Source organism: Entelurus aequoreus, linkage group LG01 (assembly GCF_033978785.1).
Source record: "Entelurus aequoreus isolate RoL-2023_Sb linkage group LG01, RoL_Eaeq_v1.1, whole genome shotgun sequence".
NCBI lineage: Eukaryota > Metazoa > Chordata > Actinopteri > Syngnathiformes > Syngnathidae > Entelurus > Entelurus aequoreus.
The window spans coordinates 72,670,352-72,695,321 of NC_084731.1; the positions used below are offsets into that span (position 1 = coordinate 72,670,352).

Consider the following 24,970-nt stretch of genomic DNA (forward strand, 5'->3'; position numbering starts at 1 on the left):
TCTAATTTTCTGAGACAGTCCTGTATATGGTGTTGGGTTTGTAAAAAGATTCCCTGGCATGTGGTCTTGATGATTTGTGGAGGGGTCCTACAGTGAGACATGATCCTCCATAGGACACGCGGTCTACGCGGTCAAATGCCTTCTGAAAGTCACTGAAGTTGACAAAAACGAGGTGTTCAGTTCCATGGTCTGGTCCATGATGATCCTGAGGCTGGCAATTTGGTCACTGCACAGTTTTCCATTCCAGAAACCAGCCTGGTTCTCTACCAGTCTTACATCAGCCCCCAAAATAATTTGATTTAATTGGGTGTTGATAGCTGCAAGATCCCTCAATCCCTGAGGTCTCCTTTCCAGGTACAACAGCCATTGGGCCGTTCTTCCAGTCCGTTGGGAAGATCTCGTCCTCCCATAAATTAAAGTTAAAGTTAAAGTACCAATGATTGTCACACACACACTAGGTGTGGTGAAATTTGTCCTCTGCATTTGACCCATCCTCTTGATCACCCCCTGGGAAGTGAGGGGAGCAGTGGGCAGCAGTGGTGTCGCGCCCGGGAATCATTTTTGGTGATTTAACCCCCAATTCCAACCCTTGATGCTGAGTGCCAAACAGGGAGGTAATGGGTCCCGTTTTTTTAGTCTTTGGTATGACTCGGCCGGGGTTTGAACTCACAACCTACCGATCTCAAGGCGGACACTCTAACCACTAGGCCACTGAGTGGATCAGCTGGTGAAACATGGCAGTTGAGGTTTCTAGAGCAGCCCGTAAGGTTTCTGCAGGGATCTGGTCCACGGCACGATCCCTTTATTGCCCTCTTTACTTCAGATCTGGTGGGCAGGTTGCAGTTTACCTCCACCATCTGGGCAGCTGCTCTAGTCGTCCCCAGTTCCCTGAAGTGCTCCGTCCATCTTTTCTGCTGTTGTTCTTTGGTGGTCAGGAGTTGGCTCTGCTTTGTGTGTTTGTCCGCCTAGATCCTTTGTGGTCTGGTATAGTTCCTTCAAGTTTTTCTTTGAAGCTGCGCCCTCCGCTTGCTGTGCCAAGTCTTCAATATAATCTCTTGGAACACTTCACCTCCTGGTTTGTAGCTTCATACTCTTTGAGCTGCCACCTTGTGTCCTTGTTTACCCTCCTGTCTTCAGTTCCTCTCAGTGTGACTTGTGGATTGTTTGCTTTCTCACCAGCACTTCTGTACAGGTCTCCTTCCATATATGTTTCTCAGGACTCTCCTCCACTGGTCTTTGGTCCTCTTCTTGTAGGGCTTGGAACCTGTGGTTTGGTACAGTTCAGTTGTCCCTAAGTCCTGAAAGAGCTGGATGTTGAGTCTCCTTCCCCCTCCACTGGTGTTTGGTTCTCTTCTTGTAGGCTTTAAGACCTGTTCTGTATGGTGATTTGGCACAGTTCTGTCGTCCCTAAGTCCTGGAAGAGCTGGATGTTGAGTCTCCTTCCTCCTCCACTGGTGTTGGGTCTTCTTCTTGTAGGCCTTGGGACCTATCCTTTATGGTGGTTTGGTACAGTTCAGTTTTCCTTAAGTCCTGGAAGAGCTGAGTGTTGAATTGGACTCTCTTTGTCTTGGGAGTTGTTGCAACGTTTCTTCTTCAGGTGGAGTTTAGCCGTCAGTAGGTGACGGTCTGAGCATCTGAACTTCCGGTTGATGCTTATGTGGTCCATCTGATTTTCAGTATTGAGGTCAGGTGATACCCAAGTGGCTTTATGGGGAAAGAGAGTGCCTCCCAGGACCAGGTTCTTGTCTGCACAGTCCTCCCCATTCCAGTTCATGGTACCGATACCTTGTGTTCCCATTACCAGATGGTCTCCATTCCCACCTTTGCATATTTATCTTTTGCTGGTCTGTTCTGTGGTGTCGCTTGTAAAAGTTGTCCTCTGATTCCTCCTCGTGGGTGCAATGCATTATGGGACTTTTCTGTGTGGTTTGTAATCTTGCAGTGATGTTCTGGACTTGATTGGTACTGGACTTGTTTGATTCTGGACTTGTTTGGTTCTGGACTTGATTGGTTATGGACTTGTTTGGGTCTTGACTTGTTTGGTTCTGGACTTGTTTGGCTCCCAACTGATGTCTGCTTCTCTGGAGAGCAGAAATGCTACTTATAATATGGAATATGATGTTTATGACTTCAAATATAGAATATCATATTTATGACTTAGAACAGGGGTCACCAACCTTTTTGAAACCAAGAGCTACTTCTTGGGTACTGATTAATGCGAAGGGCTACCCGTTTGATACACACTTAAATAAATTGCCAGAAATAGCCAATTTGCTCAATTTACTTTTAACTCTTTGTTATTATTAATAATTAATGATATTTATCTTTGTGGAAGCACTGATCATCTTAATGATTTCTCACAATAAATATATATAGAAACAGATAAATATCAATATGCAACACTTTATTTTTATATTTTATCTAAGTGCACATTTTTCAAATTGAACATTTTCAAATGATAACTTCTAAGACAGTCTTGTAAAATCACAATATCCCATTTTAACTAGCTAGCCACTAACATTTTTTAACAAATCATGAATTACTTTGCACCATGTTTGTACAAATAATAAGTCATGTAAAATACAAAAGTCAAGTCTCAAATTTTTAAATCATGTCACATTTTGAACTGGACACCAAATCTGTTATCTGTTTCTTTGTCAGTTAGTGGGAAGCCTGGCATTGCATGTTATTAACTAGTGTGTTGTACTCTGGTGTGTTACTTGACACTGCAACTCTGAGTGAGTCTTGCAGATGTGCATCAGTGAGGCGTGTTCTGTGTTTGTTCTTGATGAAGTTCATGTCAGAAAAGGCTGATTCACAAAGATACGATTTTTCCTCATTGTTTGCGGAACCTTCTTAATCTTTTGGACAGATTTTCACAGCAATCTGGCCTTAAGCTTAATTATGATAAATGTAAAATGTTAAGGATCGGAAATCTAAAGGGAACGTCCTTTCGAATGGAATGCAAAGTGCCTGTTTTGTGGACAGATGGACCAGTTAACATACTTGGTGTTGTTGTCCCAGAGAATCTGGAAGATCTAGGCTCAGTAAATTATGATAATCGACTAAGAAAGCTGGACAAAATTATGCAATTATGGAAAGGGAAATCCTTAACCTTGTATGGTAAAATATCTATTGTCAACTCGTTAATTATTCCTCAATTTATTTATTTGTTTTTGTCATTACCAGGTCCATCACAAATCTTTTTTAAGATTTATGAGCGGAGGGTCTTCGATTTTGTCTGGGATGGCAAACCAGAAAAGATTAAATGAAAGGTTTTGTACAATGAGTATGAATATGGGGGCCTGAAACTTCTCAACCTTGAAGCTATGTGTCTGTCTTTAAAAGCATCAATTGTTCCAAAGATGTATTTAAACACCGAGTGGTACACAAGTGTCCTGTTGGACAAAAAACATGCACTGTATCAAAATAAATTGTATCCTTTTTTACAAGTGATCCCCTTCCATTTTTCTTATGTAGAGAGTCTGCTGGGAAACATGGCGGGGTTCATAAAGGAAACAATCCACTCATGGTGGTGTTTTCAATTTAATGTGCCAGAAAAAAGAGACGATATTTTGCAGCAGATAATATGGATGAACTCTAATATTGTAATAGATGGAAAGCCTTTCTTTTGGGAAAAACATGTTTGAAAGAGGAATCATTTTTGTCAATGATATTATCAATGAGAATGGTAAAATTATGAAATATGATGAATTTAGAACTATGTATGGTGATGTTTGCTCACGCTTTTCATTTAATCAACTACTGGAGTCATTGGGAAAAGATGGAAACAAATAATTAATTATGGAACTACTAAATTATTAGTTTGTAAACCTCTAATAAGAAATTCTAGTTGGCAAAAAGGAACTAAAGTAAATAGAAAAATATATAATTTTTATTTAATAAAGAAATCTTGAAGGCTGCCCCATACAACACATATGGAAAATGGGAGGACTTTTTTGACTGCCCGTTGCCATGGGATGCCATATTCAAACTAATCTATAAAACTACTATCGATGTGCAAAATCGTTATTTTCAAATTAAAATTATTTATAACTTCTTACTCACGGGGAAAATGTTAAAATTATGGAATATGACAGAGTCAGATGATTGCCGATTTTGTTGTCAGGAGTCTGAATCCACCCTGCATTTGTTTTGGTATTGTCATATTGTGTCTTCGTTTTGGGTGGAAGTTGAAAAAATGTGTTTAAGGATTGGTTTGTTTATGAAGCTTGATGTGGTTTCTGTTATTTTAGGAGAGTTCATTGACAGTCATGATTTAGTCAATTTAATTATAGTACTCTGTAAAAGGTTTATTTTTAAGGCCAAAAACAGATATTCACTTAGTATTACTTTCTTTAAAACATTTATTTAGTATTTTTTAACTTTAGAAAGTTACGTTTCACCTCCTGGTACCCTAGCACCTCCAAAACCCTCAAATCTAAACTCCAAACATCTCAGAACAAGCTAGTCAGGTTACTTCTAGACCTCCACCTCAGATCCCACCTCACTCCTACCCACTTCTCTAAAGTGGGCTGGCTCAAGATGGAGGACAGAGTTAAACAACCTGCACTGAGCCTAGTCTATAAAATCCGCTACACCTCCCTGATACGAAGTACATGTCAAACTACTTCCTTAATGTAAATGACCGCCATAACTACAACACCAGGGGGTGCTCCACTAACCACGTTAAACCCAGATTCCGAACTAACAAAGGTCTTAACTCATTCTCTTTCCATGCCACATCAATGTGGAATGCGCTCCCAACAGGTATAAAAGAAAGGGCATCTCTATCCTCCTTCAAAACCGCAATAAAAGTTCACCTCCAGGCAGCTACAACCCTAAACTAACACCCTCCCCGGATTGCTAATAATCAAATGTAAACAATCAAATGCAGATACTTTTTCTTTTTCTTATGCCTTCTGATCTCTCTCTCTCTCTCTCTCTCTTATGTCCACTACTTGATGTCCATATCCCCCCCGCCCCTCCACACCCCTGATTGTAAATAATGTAAATAATTCAATGTGATTATCTTATGTGATGACTGTATTATGATGATAGTATATATGATAGTATATATCTGTATCATGAATCAATTTAAGTGGACCCCGACTTAAACAAGTTGAAAAACTTATTCGGGTGTTACCATTTAGTGGTCAATTGTACGGAATATGTACTTCACTGTGCAACCTACTAATAAAAGTCTCAATCAATCAACAAAAAAAAACGTGGTTGAAAACGATAATGATGCAAAAAAACATAAAAAAAGATGAGAAGTCCTCAAAGGCTTATTTTGAAAGTATAATTATGTTTATAGATTATATGTTTTCTGTTGTTGTGTTCCCTAATTTGAGTGGCCTGGACTGTACATAAATGCTTATTTTGAAAATGTAATTTTGTTTATAAATTATATGCAATCTGTTGTGTTCCCTAATTTTTTTCTGTGTACATGAATGAAGGTGTGTGGTGCTGAGTCCCATTTGGACATTATCTGGACTGGACCTGGTTTTAAAAACCCTTTAAACAAATCTAATTTCATTGACAATCTGGTCTGGTGAAGATAAGGTCCTTTTTAAAAAAATAAAATAAAATAAGATAAATAAATAAAAAACATATTTTTTGATAAAAAAGAAAGTAAAACAATATAAAAATAATTACATAACAAATAGTAATTAATGAAAATGTTAGTGGACCATCAGCACATACAATCATGTGTGCTTCAGGGACTGTGTCCCTTGCAGATGTGTTGTCTATGTTGTGGGAACCAGAATATTGGTAGCAGAAAGAAATAACCCCTTTTGTGTGAGTGGATGTGGATGAGTGTGCATGGGGGGGAGGTTGTTTGGGTTGATGCACTGATTGAAAGTGTATCTTGTATTTTTTCCATGTTGATTTAAAAAAAATTGTATTTTATTTTATTTTATTTTTTTTAGAACAGGCCAGCAGGCGACTCATTTGGTCCTTGCGGGCGACCTGGTGCTCGCGGGCACCACGTTGGTGACCCCTGACTTAGAATATCGAATATAATATTTATGACCTAAAATATGGAATAAGATGTTTATGACTTAAATCATACAATTTGATTATGACTTAAAATATTAAATATAATATTTATGACTTAAAATATAAAATATAATATTTATGACCTAAAATATAAAATATCATATTTATGACTTGAAATATGGAATATGATGTTCATGACTTAAAATATCGAATGTAATATTTATGATTTCAAATATAGAATATAATATTTATGACCTAAAATATAGAATATGAGGTTTATGACTTAAAATATGGAATATACTATTTATGACATCAAATATAAAATATGATGTGTATGACTTAAATGATAGAATTTGATTATGACTTCAAATATGGAATATCATATTCATGACTTAAAATATAGAATATAATATTTATGACTTAAATATGGAATATAATACTTATGACCTACAATATGGAATATAATATTTATGACTTCAAATATGGAATATAATATTTATGACCTAAAATACAGAATATAATATTTATGACTTAACTATGGAATATAATATTTATGTCCTAAAATACAGAATATAATATTTATGACCTAAAATATGTACTATGATGTTTATGACATCTTTGTGGTTAGCATGGTTTAGCTTGCGTGTGAAAGAAATGTTCGAAATAATATTTCAGGACAAAAAGAAGTGCCATCTCTTGATTAGCTTAGCGTTGGTAAGTTAGCGCTAAATGTTAGCGTTTCCTGTGTTCACTATGAACTTTTTTTTAGGATAAGCAGATTTAATAACTAATATTACTTTCTTAGACACATGTAGTCTATTCCTGCCCTCCTATTGGCCAACACGGCACTTTGAAGTCTGCCTAGCAACAAGCAATATGCTAAAAAGTGATAATTCATTATCAACAAAGCAGAAGTATTTTCAATTATAATAATATTATTATTACTTTTTGTTTTGTAAGTATGGTCACATGTCTCCCCTTTATGACCTTTGACCTCACAATGACCACATCATGTTTATGACTACATGACAAATCATTTTGTATATTTCAGGGAAGGTCGTACGTTTTCGACCGAGTCTTTCCCACCAACACCACCCAGGAACAGGTGTACAACACCTGTGCCAAGCAGATCGTCAAAGGTATAATCATCTACTGTATTATCTCATCTACTGTAATAATAACTCATCTACTATAATAATAACTCATATACTGTAATAACTCATCTACTGTAATAATAACTCATCTACTGTAATAACTCATCTACTGTAATAACTCATGTACTGTAATAATAATTATCTACTGTATTAACTCATCTACTGTAACAATAATCATATACTGTATTAACTCATCTACTGTAATAATAATCATATACTGTATTAACTCATCTACTGTAATAATTATCATCTACTGTAATAATTATAATCTACTGTAATAACTCATCTACTGTAATAATAATAATATACTGTAATAACTCATCTACTATAATAATAATCATCTACTGTATTAACTCATCTACTGTAATAATAATCATCTGCTGTATTAACTCATTTACTGTAATAATAATCATATACTGTAATAACTCATCTACTGTAATAATAATCATATACTGTAATAAGCTGCATCGGGCAGAGAGACTCAGAAGGCGCCGGAAACGAAAGGAGAAGGAAAGAAAAGACTTCTTCAAGGATCCTTTCCGGTTTGCACGTCAGCTCCTGGATGAAAAGCGAAGTGGCAAGCTGTCCATCGCGAAAGAGGATCTGGAACAACACATCAAGGACCAGTATACGGATGCAGCCAAAGATACACCACTTGGTTCACCAGGCCATGTGCCACGTCCAGACCCCCCAGAGACCCCATTCGACACTTCCCCACCTAGGCTGAGCGAGATTAAAGAAGTCCTTAAGAAAGCCAGATCAGCCTCTGCACCAGGACCAAACGGGCTTCCTTACAAGGTGTATAAAAACTGTCCGCAAGTGACCACAATCTTGTGGAAGCTCATGAGTGTTGTGTGGAAGAAGCAATCCATTCCAGCGGAGTGGCAAGAGGCAGTTGGAATATTCATCCCCAAGGAGCAAAATTCAACCAACATCAGCCAGTTCAGGTCAATCGCTTTACTGAACGTGGAGGGAAAAGTATTTTTCTCTGTCCTGGCAAAAAGGATATCCAGCTTCCTCAGCAACAACTGCTACATCGATACAAGCTGTCAAAAAGCCGGACTGCCAGGCTTTCCGGGGTGCATAGAGCATGCATCCGTGATTTGGGATCAGATACAGCGTGCCAAAAGAGAGAGGAGCAACCTCCACGTGGTATGGCTCGACCTGGCAAATGCCTATGGCTCAGTACCACACAAGCTGGTTGAGTTTGCCCTGAATTTCTTCCACGTTCCTGTGTGTGTCAGTAACATCATAGCTAAGTATTTCAACAACCTACACATGTGCTTCTCAGTAGATGACTACATGACAGGATGGCAGCGGTTGGAAGTGGGAATTGCCATGGGCTGCTCCATATCACCAATCCTCTTTGTGGCTGCATTTGAAGTGTTACTCATTGGAGCAAGGCAAATGGTCAGAGGCCTGAAAACACCGTCAGGAGGAAGACTCCCCGCTCTGAGACGTTTCATGGATTAATCAATCAATCAATCAATGTTTATTTATATAGCCCTAAATCACAAGTGTCTCAAAGGGCTGTACAAGCCACAACGACATCCTCGGTACAGAGCCCACATACGGGCAAGGAAAAACTCACCCCAGTGGGACGTCGGTGAATGACTATGAGAAACCTTGGAGAGGACCGCATATGTGGGTAATCCACCCCCCTCTAGGGGAGACCGAAAGCAATGGATTTCGAGTGGGTCTGACATAACATTGTGAAAGACCAGTCCACAGTGGATCCAACACATCAGCGAGAGTCCAGTCCACAGTGGGGCCAGCAGGAAACCATCCCGAGCGGAGACGGGTCAGCAGCGCAGAGATGTCCCCAACCGATGCACAGGCTAGTGGTCCACCCGGGGTCCCGACTCTGGACAGCCAGCACTTCATCCATGGCCACCGGACCTATGCAACTCCCCCTCGCAAGGGACAGGGGAGAAGAGGAGAGAAGAAAAGAAACGGCAGATCAACTGGTCTAAAAAAGGGGGGTCTATTTAAAGGCTAGATTATACAAATGAGTTTTAAGATGGGACTTAAATGCTTCTACTGAGGTAGCATCTCTAACTGTTACCGGGAGGGCATTCCAGAGTACTGGAGCCCGAATAGAAAACGCTCTATAGCCCGCAGACTTTTTTTTGGCTCTGGGAATCACTAATAAGCCGGAGTTCTTTGAACGCAGATTTCTTGTCGGGACATATGGTACAATACAATCGGCGAGATAGGCTGGAGCTAAACCGTGTAGTATTTTATACGTAAGTAGTAAAACCTGAAAGTCGCATCTTAAGTGCACAGGAAGCCAGTGCAGGTGAGCCAGTATAGGCGTAATATGATCAAACTTTCTTGTTTTTGTCAAAAGCCTTGCAGCCGCATTTTGTACCAACTGTAATCTTTTAATGCTAGACATAGGGAGACCCGAAAATAATACGTTACAGTAATCGAGACGAGACGTAACGAACGCATGAATAATGATCTCAGCGTCGCTAGTGGACAAGATGGAACGAATTTTAGCGATATTACGGAGATGAAAGAAGGCCGTTTTAGTAACACTCTTAATGTGTGACTCAAACGAGAGAGTTGGGTCGAAGATAATACCCAGATTCTTTACCGAGTCGCCTTGTGTAATTGTTTGGTAGTCAAATGTTAAGGTGGTATTATTAAATAGATGTTGGTGTCTAGCAGGACCGATAATCAGCATTTCCGTTTTCTTAGTGTTGAGTTGCAAAAAGTTAGCGGACATCTATTGTTTAATTTCATTAAGACACGCCTCCAGCTGACTACAATCGGGCGTGTTGGTCAGCTTTAGGGGCATGTAGAGTTGAGTGTCATCAGCATAACAGTGAAAGCTAACACCGTACTTGCGTATGATGTCACCCAGCGGCAGCATGTAAATACTAAAGAGTGCAGGGCCAAGAACCGAACCCTGGGGAACTCCGCACGTTACCTTGACATAGTCCGAGGTCACATTGTTATGGGAGACGCACTGCATCCTGTCAGTAAGATAAGAGTTAAACCAAGACAAGGCTAAGTCTGACATACCAATACGTGTTTTGACACGCTCTAATAAAATATTATGATCGACGGTATCGAAAGCGGCGCTAAGATCAAGAAGCAGCAACATAGATGACGCATCAGAATCCATCGTTAGCAATAGATCATTAGTCATTTTTGCGAGGGCTGTCTCCGTAGAGTGATTTGCCCTGAAACCGGATTGAAAAGGTTCACAGAGATTGTTAGTCACTAAGTGTTCATTGAGCTGCTATGCAACAATTTTTTCGAGAATTTTGGAAATAAACGGAAGGTGGGAGACCGGTCGGTAGTTTACCATGAGGTCAGGATCGAGGTTAGGTCTTTTGAGCAGAGGATGAATAACCGCTTTTTTGAATGCTAGGGGAACAGTGCCGGAGGAAAGTGATAAGTTTATAATATTTAACACTGATGGACCTAATAATACAAACAGTTCCTTGATAAGTTTCCCAGGAAGTGGGTCAAGTAAACATGTTTGTTTTATCCCACTTACACGCTGTAATAATTCCTCTAATGTTATTTCATCAAAAATAGAGAGACTATTTTGGAGGGCAGTGTCCGTCGTATATACAGTCGTATTTGTGTTAATAGAACCCAGTTGTAGCTGGGATGCGTTGTCTTTAATCTCCTTTCTAATGAGTTCAATTTTCTTATTAAAGAAAGTCATAAAATCATCTGCCGAGTGGGTGGAGCTACTGGGAGGAGTCCCTTGTTGGGTTAGCGATGCTACTGTACTAAACAGAAATTTAGGATCGTTTTTGTTGAGGCGGATGAGATTTGAGTAGTATTTAGCTTTATTAAAGTTATTAAACTATCACTCCATGCTTGATGGAAAACCTCAAGTTTAGTCGCGCGCCATTTGCGTTCCAGTTTTCTACATGATAATTTATGAGCTCTAATTTCTTCTGTAAACCACGGGGTGCGCCTTTTAGGGGCCCATTTTTGCTTTAGCGGTGCTATACTATCAATAATTTCGCGCAAGGCATCGTCAAAGTTGTTAGTGAGGTTATCAATAGAGCCGACATAATTTGGGAATGGTGCCATTACCGAAGGCAGTAGGTCAGCAAGAGTCATCGTTGTGGCAGCATTAATGTTGCGGCCGCTATAGCAGTTATTATTATTATTAGCTTGTTGACAATGAGTCAAAACTTCAAATTTTATAAGGTAATGATCGGACATTACTTTAGTATATGGAAGTATCATAACTTTGGAGGTGGTGACACCCCTGACAAGCACTAGATCTATTGTATTACCGTTGCAATGCGTGGCTTCATGTATTATTTGTGTAAGACCACAGCTATCAATTATGGTTTGGAGCGCCACACACTGAGGGTCCGATGGGGTATTCATATGGATATTAAAGTCCCCCATTATGATTATATTGTCGGCGTGCGTCACTAGATCAGCAACGAACTCTGAGAATTCACTGATGAAGTCCGAATAGGGCCCAGGGGGGCGGTAGATAACAGCCAGGTCGAGAGGTAGCGGTGTGACAGACCTCATAGTAAGCACCTCAAACGATTTATATTTATTATTTAGGTTAGGGGTAAGGTTGAAATTTTCATTGTATATTAGTGCGACACCCCCTCCCCTTTTAAGAGGACGGGCAACATGCGCATTCGTATAGTTAGGAGGAGTTGCCTCATTGAGCGCAAAAAATTCGTCTGGTTTGAGCCAGGTTTCGCTAAGACCAATGACGTTAAGATTGTTGTCTCTAATGACCTCATTAACTAATAACGCCTAGGGAGACAATGATCTTATGTTTAAAAAGCCCATATTATAGGTATTGGGCTGTTTTGACGAGTTTTTGTTAAGATTATCCGTAGTGGCAATATTAACAATGTTGCGTTTATTATGCGTAGTGCACTTTAAATAGTTTCGACCATATCTAGGAATTGATATGACAGGAATTTTCCGATTGTTTGCTTGGTGCTGCAATAGACTGGACATATCATAATTTGCCACCTCAGTAGAATGCATGTCCACCTCTGACACAGACACAACAGAAAAAACATTATGTGAATTGTGTATTATTCTAAGAGAATTGCTATGCGTACATGGATTATCCAGCCTGGCGCTGGCTAGTTCTAGCTTAACTGACTCCTCACCCGGACTAACAGGCATTGTAATTGCCTGTGACCGGGCTTGCTCTAGTGTAGTCAGTCAAGTGAGACTTAAATAGTAGTCTATGTTTCTAGACAGGATGATGGGGCCTTCCTGGTTAGGGTGAAGGCCGTCTCTCATCAGCAAGCCTGGTTTGCCCCAGAAAGAGGGCCAGTTATTAATAAACGTTAGTCCCTGTTGCCTACAGAAGATAGCCAGCCACTTGTTAAGCGAGACTAATCTGCTATATCTCTCATCATTGCCTCTCGCAGGCAGGGGGCCAGAGACAATTACTCGATGCCTGGACATCTTTCTGGCGAGATCACAAGTCCTGGCTATGTTTCTCTTTGTAATCTCTGACTGTCTCATTCTAGTGTCATTGGAGCCAACGTGTACAACTATATTTGCATAATTAGTGGTGCGATTAGCCTGTCGTACGTGTTTACTAGGCCTGTTGCGAGTTAGCTCCCTAAGATTAGCTTCAATGTCAGGTGCTCTGGCCCCGGGGATACACTTTACTGTGGCTGGTTTGCTAAGCTTTATGTTTCGGGTGATGGAGTCCCCTATGACTAAGGTGTGGTGCCCGGTAGACTGGGGTGTAGGACTAGCTAAAGAGCTAAATCTATTATGCGTCTCAACCGGTACACCGTAGCTTGTAGGCCGCTTAGGACTGCTACAAGCTGGGCTAGTTAGCTCACTACAGCTACCGCTAGCAGATGTGTCCGCAACATCTAAAGTTACGACATTACTCTGCTCTAACTGGCGGACACGGCCCTCTAGCAGAGCCAACCTCTCTGTGAGTATGGTGCAAGACGCGCAGGAAGCCATTACTCACAGTGTTTTCTGTCACCGAGTGAAGTTCCTGCTGTCCTCAGGGAAGTGGTCGCGGTCTGCGGGAGTAGCTTCCTACTTACCTTCTGACCGGCGCTGCCTTTCTCCACGCTAGCTTAGCAGCTAGCTAGCTGAGGAAAGGGTGGTGGGACAGAGATCGGGTGATTTGCAAGTTAAATAGTACCACTAAATATGTTTGAGAAGTGATAAAGAAAGCTGTAGAACAATTAAAAGCACACAGATAGAGCGATACTTAGCCTTTTTCGCAACAGCGAACAGACGGCGAGCAGTGATGATGTGACAAGCATCCTACAGACCGCCCCATGCACAGCACGACTCCTCAAGCGTTTCGACGAACTGACCGTCTGGGCGAGGATGAAGATAAAGCCTGCTAAGTCCAGGAGCCTGTCCATCAGGAAGGGTGTGAGAGATGACAGGACAGTCTTCACAGCAGGAGGTGAGAAGATTCCACTCCTGGCAGAGCAGCCCATCCGAAGCCTCGGGAGGGAGTATACAGCAGAGCTCTCGGACAGGCAGATGGGGAGGGTGGTCCAGAAACAACTAAAAGAGGGGCTTGTAAGGATCGACGGCAGCCAACTTCCTGGGAAGCTGAAGGTTTGGTGTTACCACTTCACACTTTTCCACCGCGTAATGTGGCCACTGAAAGTAGCCGAAATTCCATCTTCTCAGGCCAGCAAGATGGACAGCATCGCCAACGGTTATATCAGGAAATGGCTGGGCCTCCCCCGCTCTTTTCGGCAAGAACATTCTGCAACTTCCTCTGAAGTCAATCAATCTGGGTTACAGGCAGGAGAAGACTCGCCTTGTACTGGAGTTGAGGGAATCAAGAGACGAAGCTGTGAAGAGTGCAGCGGTGACTGTCCGCATTGGACAAAAGTAGAAGGCTCAGGTGGAAGTGGACCAAGCTGTCTCAAGGCTGAAGTACAAGGAGATTCTGGGAAGAGTCCAAGACAGCCGGGCAGGACTGGGATGGGGGCAACCAGTCCAGTTCTGGTCCAAAGCCACGAGACAGCAGAGGAAGGCCATGGTGGTGGAAGAGGTCACACAAGTGGCGCAAGACCAGTATTGGATCAAGGCCGTATCCCAGGGAAAACAGGGGGGATGGACTCGCTGGGAGGATACCATCAAAAGAGTCATAACCTGGGCCGACATCTGGCGAACTCCTCAATCTCGGCTTAGCTTCCTCGTGAGGGCAGCGTATGACACCCTGCCATGCCCTCGAAAACCTCGCCCAGTGGTTCAGAAGCGAGGGCAAGTGCTCCCTGTGCAGCAAAGACAATGCAGGACTCAAACATATCCTTTCAGGTTGCAACGTCGCGCTGACGCAGGGGCGCTTCCGGTGGCGACACAATCAGGTGCTGAGGAAGTTGGCAGAGCTGTTGGAGAGATGCAGAGTCGGGGCAAACAACGCCACAGATCGCCATCGGCCAAACATCAATTTCATCAAACCAGGAGAGGTAGGACAGAAGACAGAGGCGGGAAGATCATCACTTCTGCTTACCCCTGGTAAGGGCTGGGAGATGCGCGTTGACCTGGACAAGCTGCTAGTCTTCCCAACTGAGGTAATACAGACAACGCTAAGACCAGACGTTGTGATGTGGTCCTCAGCTGCTAAGAAAGTCCTCATCATTGAACTAACCGTGCCATGGGAGGAGGGAATACCAGTAGCACATGAGTTCAAACGGTCAAAGTACAGCGACCTGGCAGAGGACTGCAAGGGGGGAGGCTGGTCTGCGTCCATTCACCCCGTGGAGATCGGATGCAGGGGCTTCGTAGGAGGTTCTGCGACCCGGCTCCTGCGTGCGGCGGGAATGGCCGGTTACAGCCTGAGGAGGGCCATTAAGGAGTTTGCAGAGGAGGCAGAGAAGGCAAGTTTCTGGATGTGGCTAAGAAGGAGGGACAACACTTGGGGCTCAACACCCCATTGAGGTCAGTTGCAGGGAGTGGCGCGGGGAGACGTCCCCGCTTAGCCACTGCCCCCCCACCGCGAGGTGTCCCGGCTTGGGGGCGAAACATCAGTGAACGGTGGCACCAGCTGACGACCCTGCAGCTGACCTTGAAGTGCACTGGAGGAGGTGCGACAGGCAGAGATGCCAAGCAGTTAGGTCTGTACTTATTAATCTACTGTAATAATAAATCATCTACTGTAACAATAACTCATCTACTGTAATAATCATCTACTGTAACAATAACTCATCTACTGTAATAATCTTCTACTGTAACAATAACTCATCGCCTGTAATAATAATCATCTATTGTAATACCTCATCTAATGTATTAACTCATCTACTGTAATAATAACCATACTGTAATAATTCATCTACTGTAACACTAAGTCATCTACTGTAAAAATAATCATCTACTGTAATAATAAATCATCTACTGTAACACTAAGTCATCTACTGTAACACTTAGTCATCTACTGTAATAATAAATAATCTACTGTAATAACTCATCTACTGTAATAATAATCATCTACTGTAATAAATCATCTACTGTAACAATAACTCATCTACTGTAATAATAATGTATAAATATACAATTTTGTACATTATGAATAATATGAATATGTTGTGTTACAGACGTGTTGTGGATACACCATCTTTAATATTACAATAAGTGCATGAATAATAGGATACATATGTACATTATGAATATGTGTATGAATAATATGATGTACATTATGAATAATATGATGATGTACATTATGAATAATATGATGATGTACATTATGAATAATATGATGATGTTGTGTTCCAGATGTGTTGTGTGGATACAACGGCACCATCTTTGCTTATGGACAAACATCATCAGGCAAGACTCACACCATGGAGGTACGTTAGTGGGAGGGCTTCACCTTTCACCTCTTACACACACTCTTTCAGGGCAAGCTGCATGACCTTTGACCGTTCACCTTTTACACACACTCTTTCAGGGCAAGCTGCATGACCACATGACCTTTCACCTTTTACACACACTCTTTCAGGGCAAGCTGCATGACCTTTGACCTTTCACCTTTTACACACAATCTAACAGGGCAAGCTGCATGACCACATGACCTTTCACCTTTTACACACACTCTTTCAGGGCAAGCTGCATGACCACATGACCTTTCACCTTTTACACACACTCTTTCAGGACAAGCTGCATGACTTTTGACCTTTCACCTTTTACATACACTCTTTCAGGGCAAGCTGCATGACTTTTGACCTTTCACCTTTTACATACACTCTTTCAGGGCAAGCTGCATGACCACATGACCTTTCACCTATTACACACACTCTTTCAGGGCAAGCTGCATGACCACATGACCTTTCACCTTTTACACACACTCTTTCAGGGAAAGCTGCATGACTTTTGACCTTTCACCATTTACATACACTCTTTCAGGGCAAGCTGCATGACTTTTGACCTTTCACCTTTTACATACACTCTTTCAGGGCAAGCTGCATGACCACATGACCTTTCACCTTTTACACACACTCTTTCAGAGCAAGCTGCATGACCTTTGATCTTTTACACACACACACTTTCAGGGCAAGCTGCATGACCTTTGATCTTTTACACACACACTCTTTCAGGGCAAGCTGCATGACCTTTGATCTTTTACACACACACACACTTTCAGGGCAAGCTGCATGACCTTTGACCTTGTCCATATGCTGTTTCAGGGCAAGCTGCATGACCACATGACCTTTCACCTTTTACATACACTCTTTCAGGGCAAGCTGCATGACCACATGACCTTTCACCTTTTACACACACACTTTCAGGGCAAGCTGCATGACCACATGACCTTTGACCTTTTACACACTCTCTTTCAGGGCAAGATGCATGACCACATGACCTTTCACCCTTTACCCACACAGTTTCAGGGCAAGCTGCACGACCTTTGATCTTTTACACACACACTTTCAGGGCAAGCTGCATGACCACATGACCTTTCACCTTTTACACACACTCTTTCAGAGCAAGCTGCATGACCTTTGATCTTTTACACACACACTCTTTCAGGGCAAGCTGCATGACCTTTGATCTTTTACACACACACACACTTTCAGGGCAAGCTGCATGACCTTTGACCTTGTTCATATGCTGTTTCAGGGCAAGCTGCATGACCACATGACCTTTCACCTTTTACATACACTCTTTCAGGGCAAGCTGCATGACCACATGACCTTTCACCTTTTACACACACACTTTCAGGGCAAGCTGCATGACCACATGACCTTTTACACACTCTCTTTCAGGGCAAGATGCATGACCACATGACCTTTCACCTTTTACCCACACAGTTTCAGGGCAAGCTGCACGACCTTTGATCTTTTACACACACACTTTCAGGGCAAGCTGCATGACCTTTGACCTTGTCCATATGCTGTTTCAGGGCAAGCTGCATGACCTTTGACCTTGTCCATATGCTGTTTCAGGGCAAGCTGCATGACCCTCACCAAATGGGAATTATTCCTCGCATCGCTGAAGACATTTTTAATCACATCTTCGCTATGGACGAAAACTTGGAGTTTCATATCAAGGTTCTTATATTCAATTATATTATATTACATTATATTATATTATATTATATTATGTCATCATATTATATCATTATGTGACATCACTTACATATTATATTATTTCATCCTAATACAACCTTATGATGTATCACTTACATCTTATATTATGTCATCATACTACATCATTATGTTACATCTCTTACATATTATATTATGTCATCATATTACATCATTATGATACATCACTTACATATTATATTATGTCATCATATTACATCATATATCACTTACATATTATATTATGTCATCATATTACATCCTTATGATGTATCACTTACATATTATATTATGTCATCATATTACATCATTATGATATATCACTTACATATTATATTATGTCATCATATTACATCATTATGATGTATCACTTACATATTATATTATGTCATCATTTTACATCATTATGATGTATCACTTACATATTATATTATGTCATCATATTACATCATTATGATGTATCACTTACATATTATATTGTCATCATATTACATCATTATGATGTATCTCTTACATATTATATTATGTCATCATATTACGTTATAATTCCTGGACATGATTCTTAGTAAGAACAAAAACATTATACAAACTGTTTTATTAGTTATCTTCTACAAGAAGACAACAAAGTAGTGTCATGAGAAAAAATCTGAAAAATTGATAACAATAAACAATATTTAATAACACAATTAACATAATAATGCTGATATGAGGAATATACATGTCTTAATTACAAATATACAGAATACAAATATACATATAATAATTACAAATGTACATATAATAAATACAAATATACAGAATAAAAATATACATATAATTACAAATGTACATATAATAATTACAAATATACATATAATAATTACAAATGTACATATAATAAATACAAATATACAGAATAAAAATATGCATATAATAATTACAAATGTACATATAATAATTACAAATATACATATAATAATTACAAATATATATATATATATATATAATAATTACAAATGTACATATTATAATTACAAATATACATATAATAACTACAAATAAACATATAATAATTACAAATATACATATAATAATTACAGATATACATATAATTACAAATATACATATACTAATTACAAATATACATATAATAATTACAAATGTACATATAATAAATAAAAATATACAGTATACAAATATACATATAATAATTACAAATGCACACATAATAATTACAAATGTACATATTATAATTACAAATATACATATAATAACTACAAATAAACATAACAATTACAAATATACATATAATAATTACAAATATACATATAATTACAAATATACATATACTATACATATAATAATTACAGCTATACATATAATTACAAATATACATATACTAATTACAAATATACAGAATACAAATATACATATAATAATTACAAATGTACATATAATAATTACATATATACATATAATAATTAAAAATGTACACATAATAATTACAAATGTACATATTATAATTACAAATATACATATAATAATTACAAATATACATATAATAATTACAAATGTACACATAATAATTATACATTTACATACAATTTTTTACAAATATACATATAATTATTACAAATGTACACATAATAATTATAAAAATAAATACAATAATTACAAATATAAATATGATCATTAAAAATGTACATATAATAATTAGAAATATACATAAAATAATTACAAATATACATATGATAATTACAAATGTACACATAATAATGATAAATACACATAAAATAATTACAAATATACATATGATGATTACAAATATACATATAATAATTACAACATTTATTTACCAATATATATGTGATAATTACATAATATTAATAGATTTATTGCAATATTTCATCACAGGTTTCCTACTTTGAGATCTACATGGACAAAATCCGAGACTTGCTGGACGGTAAGTGAATCTTATTCAAATATTTTTAATAAAGATTATTATTCATGTTTCTTCTTTTCCAGTGACAAAGACCAACTTGTCGGTCCATGAGGACAAGAACCGTGTGCCCTACGTCAAGGTCAGACCCTCTTACAAATGTAATAAGATGATTTCATATCATCATTCATAATATCATATTTGATATCATCTTATATCATCTTAAATCACCTTAAATCATCTTATATCATCTTATATCATCTTAAATCACCTTAAATCATCTTATATAATCTTATATCATCTTAAATCACCTTATTATGATCATAAATCATGTTATTATTATATTAAATCATCTTATATGATCATAAATCATCTTATATAATCTTAAATCATCTTATATGATATTTAATAATCTTATATCATCTTAAATAATCTTATATGATATTAAATCATTTCATATGATATTAAATAATTTTATATCATCTTAAATCATCTTATTATGATCATAAATCATCTTACTATGATATTATATAATCTTATATGATCATAAATCCTCTTATATAATCTTAAATCATCTTATATGATATTAAATAATTTTATATTATATTAAATCATCTTATATCATCTTAAATAATCTTATATGATATTAAATTATCTTATTGTGAATGATGATATTAAATCATCTTATTGTGATATTAAATAATCTTATTATGAATGATGATATTAAATCATCTTATTATGAATGATTATATGAAAACATCTTATTATGATCAAATATTATAGCTTATATGATATTAAATAATCTTATTAAGAATGATGATATTAAATCATCTTATTATGATATTAAATAATCTTATTATGAATGATGATCATAAATCATCTTATTATGAATGATGATATTGAATCATCTTATTATCTATTATTCTATTATGTATTATTATATCTATTATTATAGTTTATTATTATAGTTTAGCACCTCTCTGTGTGCAATTTTTACTTTCCACCCACAGTCTGAATGCTTCTGTATATACAGTATGTATGTATGTATATATATGTATATATTAGAGATGTCCGATAATATCGGACTGTAGATATTATCGGCCGATAAATGCTTTAAAATGTAATATCGGAAATTATCGGTATCGGTTTCAAAATGATCAGTATCGGTTTCAAAATGTAAAATTTATGACTTTTTAAAACGCCGCTGTGGACACGGATGTAGGGAGAAGTACAGAGCGCCAATAAACCTTAAAGGCACTGCCTTTGCGTGCCGGCTCAATCACATAATATCTATGACTTTTCACACACACAAGTGAATGCATGCATACTTGGTCAACAGCCATACAGGTCACACTGAGGGTGACCGTATAAACAACTTTAACACTGTTACAAATATGCGCCACACTGTGAACCCACACCAAACAAGAATGACAAACACATTTCGGGAGAACATCCGCACCGTAACACAACATAAACACAACAGAACAAATACCCAGAACCCCTTGCAGCACTAACTCTTCCGGGACGCTACAATATACACCCCCCGCTACCCCCTACCCCCCGCACCTGACCCCACCCCCCCCTCAACCCCGCCCACCTCAACCTCCTCATGCTCTCTCAGGGAGAGCATGTCCCTAATTCCAAGCTGTTGTTTTGAGGCATGTTAAAAAAAATAATGCTCTTTGTGACTTCAATAATAAATATGGCAGTGCCATGTTGGCATTTTTTTCCATAACTTGAGTTGATTTATTTTGGAAAACCTTGCTACATTGTTTAATGCATCCAGCGGGGCATCACAACAAAATTAGGCATAATAATGTTTTAATTCCACGACTGTTGATATCGGTTGATATCGGTATCGTTAATTAAGAGTTGGACAATATCGGAATATCGGATATCGGCAAAAAAGCCATTATCGGACATCTCTAGTATATATGTATATATGTATAATATTTATTCCTGTTAACAACACCTTCAGAACATTCGTTCTCAGGACTGGACTGTGCACCTTACCTCCTTCTGCACAATTTTTATTTTTTTTCCTTCCTATGTTTTGCATATTTGTAGACTGTCACACTGATACTGGAGTTGCTTTTAATCTCATTGTACCTGTGTATAGTGACAATAAAAGCTTTTAATCTCATTGTACCTGTGTATAGTGACAATAAAAGCTTTTAATCTCACTGTACCTGTGTATAGTGACAATAAAAGGCATTCTATTCTATTCTATTATGAATGATGCTGATAAATCATCTTATTATGAATGATGCTGATAAAACATCTTATTATGAATGATGCTGGTATGATGAAAGATGATATTGAAGATGATGTTGGTGTGCAGGGTTGCACTGAGAGGTTTGTGTCCAGTCCTGATGAAGTCATGGACCTGATTGATGAAGGAAAGTCCAACCGCCATGTTGCTGTCACCAGTGAGTGAATACATTTTTATTCATATTTAACATTTTACAACAGTGACTATGTACATTTGTATTCATATTTCCTATTTTATAATAGTGACTATGTACATTTTTATTCATATTTCCTATTTTATAATACTGACTATGTACATTTTAATTCATATTCCCTATTTTATAATAGTGACAATATACTGTACATTTTTTTTCATATTACCTATTTTATAATACTGACTATGTACATTTTTATTCATATTTCCTATTTTATAATAGTGACAATATACTGTACATTTTATTCATATTCCACATTTTTAACAGTGACTACATATCTATTCAAATTTCCTATTTTATAACAGTGACTATATACATTTGTTTCATATTTCCTATTTTATAATAGTGACAATATACTATACATTTTATTCATATTACACATTTTATAACAGTGACTATATACATTTGTTTCATATTTCCTATTTTATAATAGTGACAATATACTGTACATTTTATTCATATTACATATTTCATAACAGTGACTATATACATTTGTTTCATATTTCCTATTTTCCAACAGTGACTATATACATTTTTATTAATATTTCATTTTATAACAGTGACTATATGCATTTTATTCATATTTCCAATTTTCTAACAGTGACTATATACATATTTGTCTCTTATATAATATATATTTGTATATTATTATAATTCATATTTGACAACTATTCATGATTAGCATTCAGTGACACATGTTTACAAAATGAACACATTCATAATCACGTTTCTTTCATTTTAGTAACTTGTCAATATTTCATATTTTTAAGCTATTTTTTATGTTTTTAAACAATCGACAATTATTTAATTTGATTTGTTTTACTATTTTTACCCTATTTCATATTTTGTATTTTGAAAAATATATATACTTACATTGATATATTTATATATATATATATTGGATAATTATACATTTATTATTGTTTGATCTTTTTTCTAAATGATTTAATTTTAAATCTATCATTATTTTCTATTATATAAATTATTATAACAAATGAAAATAATAAACAACAAATGAACAATTGGTCTTCTATGTTCATTTCTCAAATAATATTTCTTAATTTCAATAATCAAAATTGTAAAAAATTGTAAATCCAAGACTTCAACTGACTGTCATGGAATAGATATGGTAACGATAAAAAAGGTCATAGAAGACATTTCAGAACCTCTGACATATATCACCAATGTATCATTTTTAACCGGAAAATTCCCAGACAAAATGAAAATTGCAAAAGTCGTACCAATCTATAAGAATGGAGACGTACACCAGTTTACTAACTACAGACCAGTTTCATTACTTCCACAATTCTCCAAAATCATGGAAAAATTATTCAATAGTCGATTAGATTTATTTATTAACAAAAGTGGGACGCTCGTGGAGAACCAATATGGATTTCGAGCAAATATCTCAACATCAATAGCATTAATTAAAATAACAGAGGAAATTACCAATGCAATAGATGGTAAAGAATGTGCGGCAGCAGTATTCATGGACTTAACAAAAGCATTTGATACAATTAATCATGATATTTTAATACAAAAATTGGAACGATATGGCATCAGAGGTTTGGTATTGTACTGGGTAAGAAGCTATTTAACCAACAGGAAGCAATATGTGAAGATGGGTGAAAATATGTCAACACGGCTAGATATATCCTGTGGTGTGCCGCAGGGATCAATACTGGGACGAAAATTGTTTAATCTTTATATAAACGACATTTGTAAAGTTACAAAGGGCTTAAAGTTAGTTTTATTTGCAGATGATACAACTGCTTTCTGTTCAGGAGAGAACCCACAGAAGATAATACAAATAATAACAGAAGAAATGAACAAATTAAAAAGATGGTTTGACAAAAACAGACTATCTTTGAATCTCAGTAAAACTAAAATAATGCTATTTGGTAATAGTAGGAAAGAGCATCATACGCAAATACAAATAGACGGAGTAGACATCGAAAGGGTAAAAGAAACCAGATTTTTGGGAGTATTATTAGATGATAAAATGAACTGGAAATCTCATATACAAAACATACAACATAAGGTAGAAAAAAACATTTCAATAATGAATAAAACAAAACATGTCCTGGGCCAAAAATCACTTCATATTCTCTACTGCTCACTAGTGTTACCATATCTGAGTTATTGTGCAGAAATATGGGGAAATAACTACAAATGTGCGCTACATTCGTTAACCATGTTACAAAAAAGATCAGTTAGAATAATACATAATGTTGGATATAGAGAACATACAAACCCTTTATTTATTAAGTCAAAAATATTAAAGTTTGGTGATTTGGTAAAATTGCAAACAGCTAAAATGATGTACAAAGCAATCTATAACCTGCTACCAAAGAATGTAGAACATTTCTTCTCAACTAAAGAGGAGAAATATAACCTTAGAGGAAAAAATTATTTAAAACATTTATATGCACGTACAACACTTAAAACTTTTAGCATAACAGTATGTGGAATTAAATTATGGAATGGATTAAGTAAAGAAGTTTAAAATTGTACTGACATGATCCAGTTTAAGAGGTTGTTCAAAATAATAGTGCTTACAAAGTACAAAGAAGATGAATTATGAGAAAAACTTCCAACCTTATTGAAAATATTCTTCATCTCAGTATGTTAATAATGACTGAATTAATTAATTACATATTACAAACTGTTGTATATACTAATTCATAGATGTTATTTTATTATATAAAAAGGTCAGTAAATGATTTTATATAATTGTAAACGCTTTGAAGTGGGAAAGGGGTAGGATTAAATAAGCTTTGCTTCTTCCTACTCCTTTTCGGGCATGATGTAAATGAAATGATATGAAATTGTGTGATGTATTATGATGTAAATGTATTCATGTTCGAAATAAACTAAAAGAAAGAA

The 24,970-nt window shown here is 37.1% G+C and overlaps 1 protein-coding gene across 1 annotated transcript in view; it reads left to right on the forward strand.

Annotated features, from left to right (window-relative positions):
- kif5aa (kinesin family member 5A, a) overlaps positions 1 to 24,970 on the forward strand; it is an 85,835-nt gene that overhangs the window by 2,684 nt on the left and 58,181 nt on the right. Inside the window, exons 2-7 of the mRNA XM_062057693.1 lie at positions 7,055 to 7,142; positions 15,891 to 15,964; positions 17,561 to 17,665; positions 19,595 to 19,643; positions 19,706 to 19,761; positions 21,961 to 22,048. Of these exons, the coding sequence (XP_061913677.1) occupies positions 7,055 to 7,142; positions 15,891 to 15,964; positions 17,561 to 17,665; positions 19,595 to 19,643; positions 19,706 to 19,761; positions 21,961 to 22,048 (460 nt within the window). The remainder of the gene's footprint in view (positions 1 to 7,054; positions 7,143 to 15,890; positions 15,965 to 17,560; positions 17,666 to 19,594; positions 19,644 to 19,705; positions 19,762 to 21,960; positions 22,049 to 24,970) is intronic.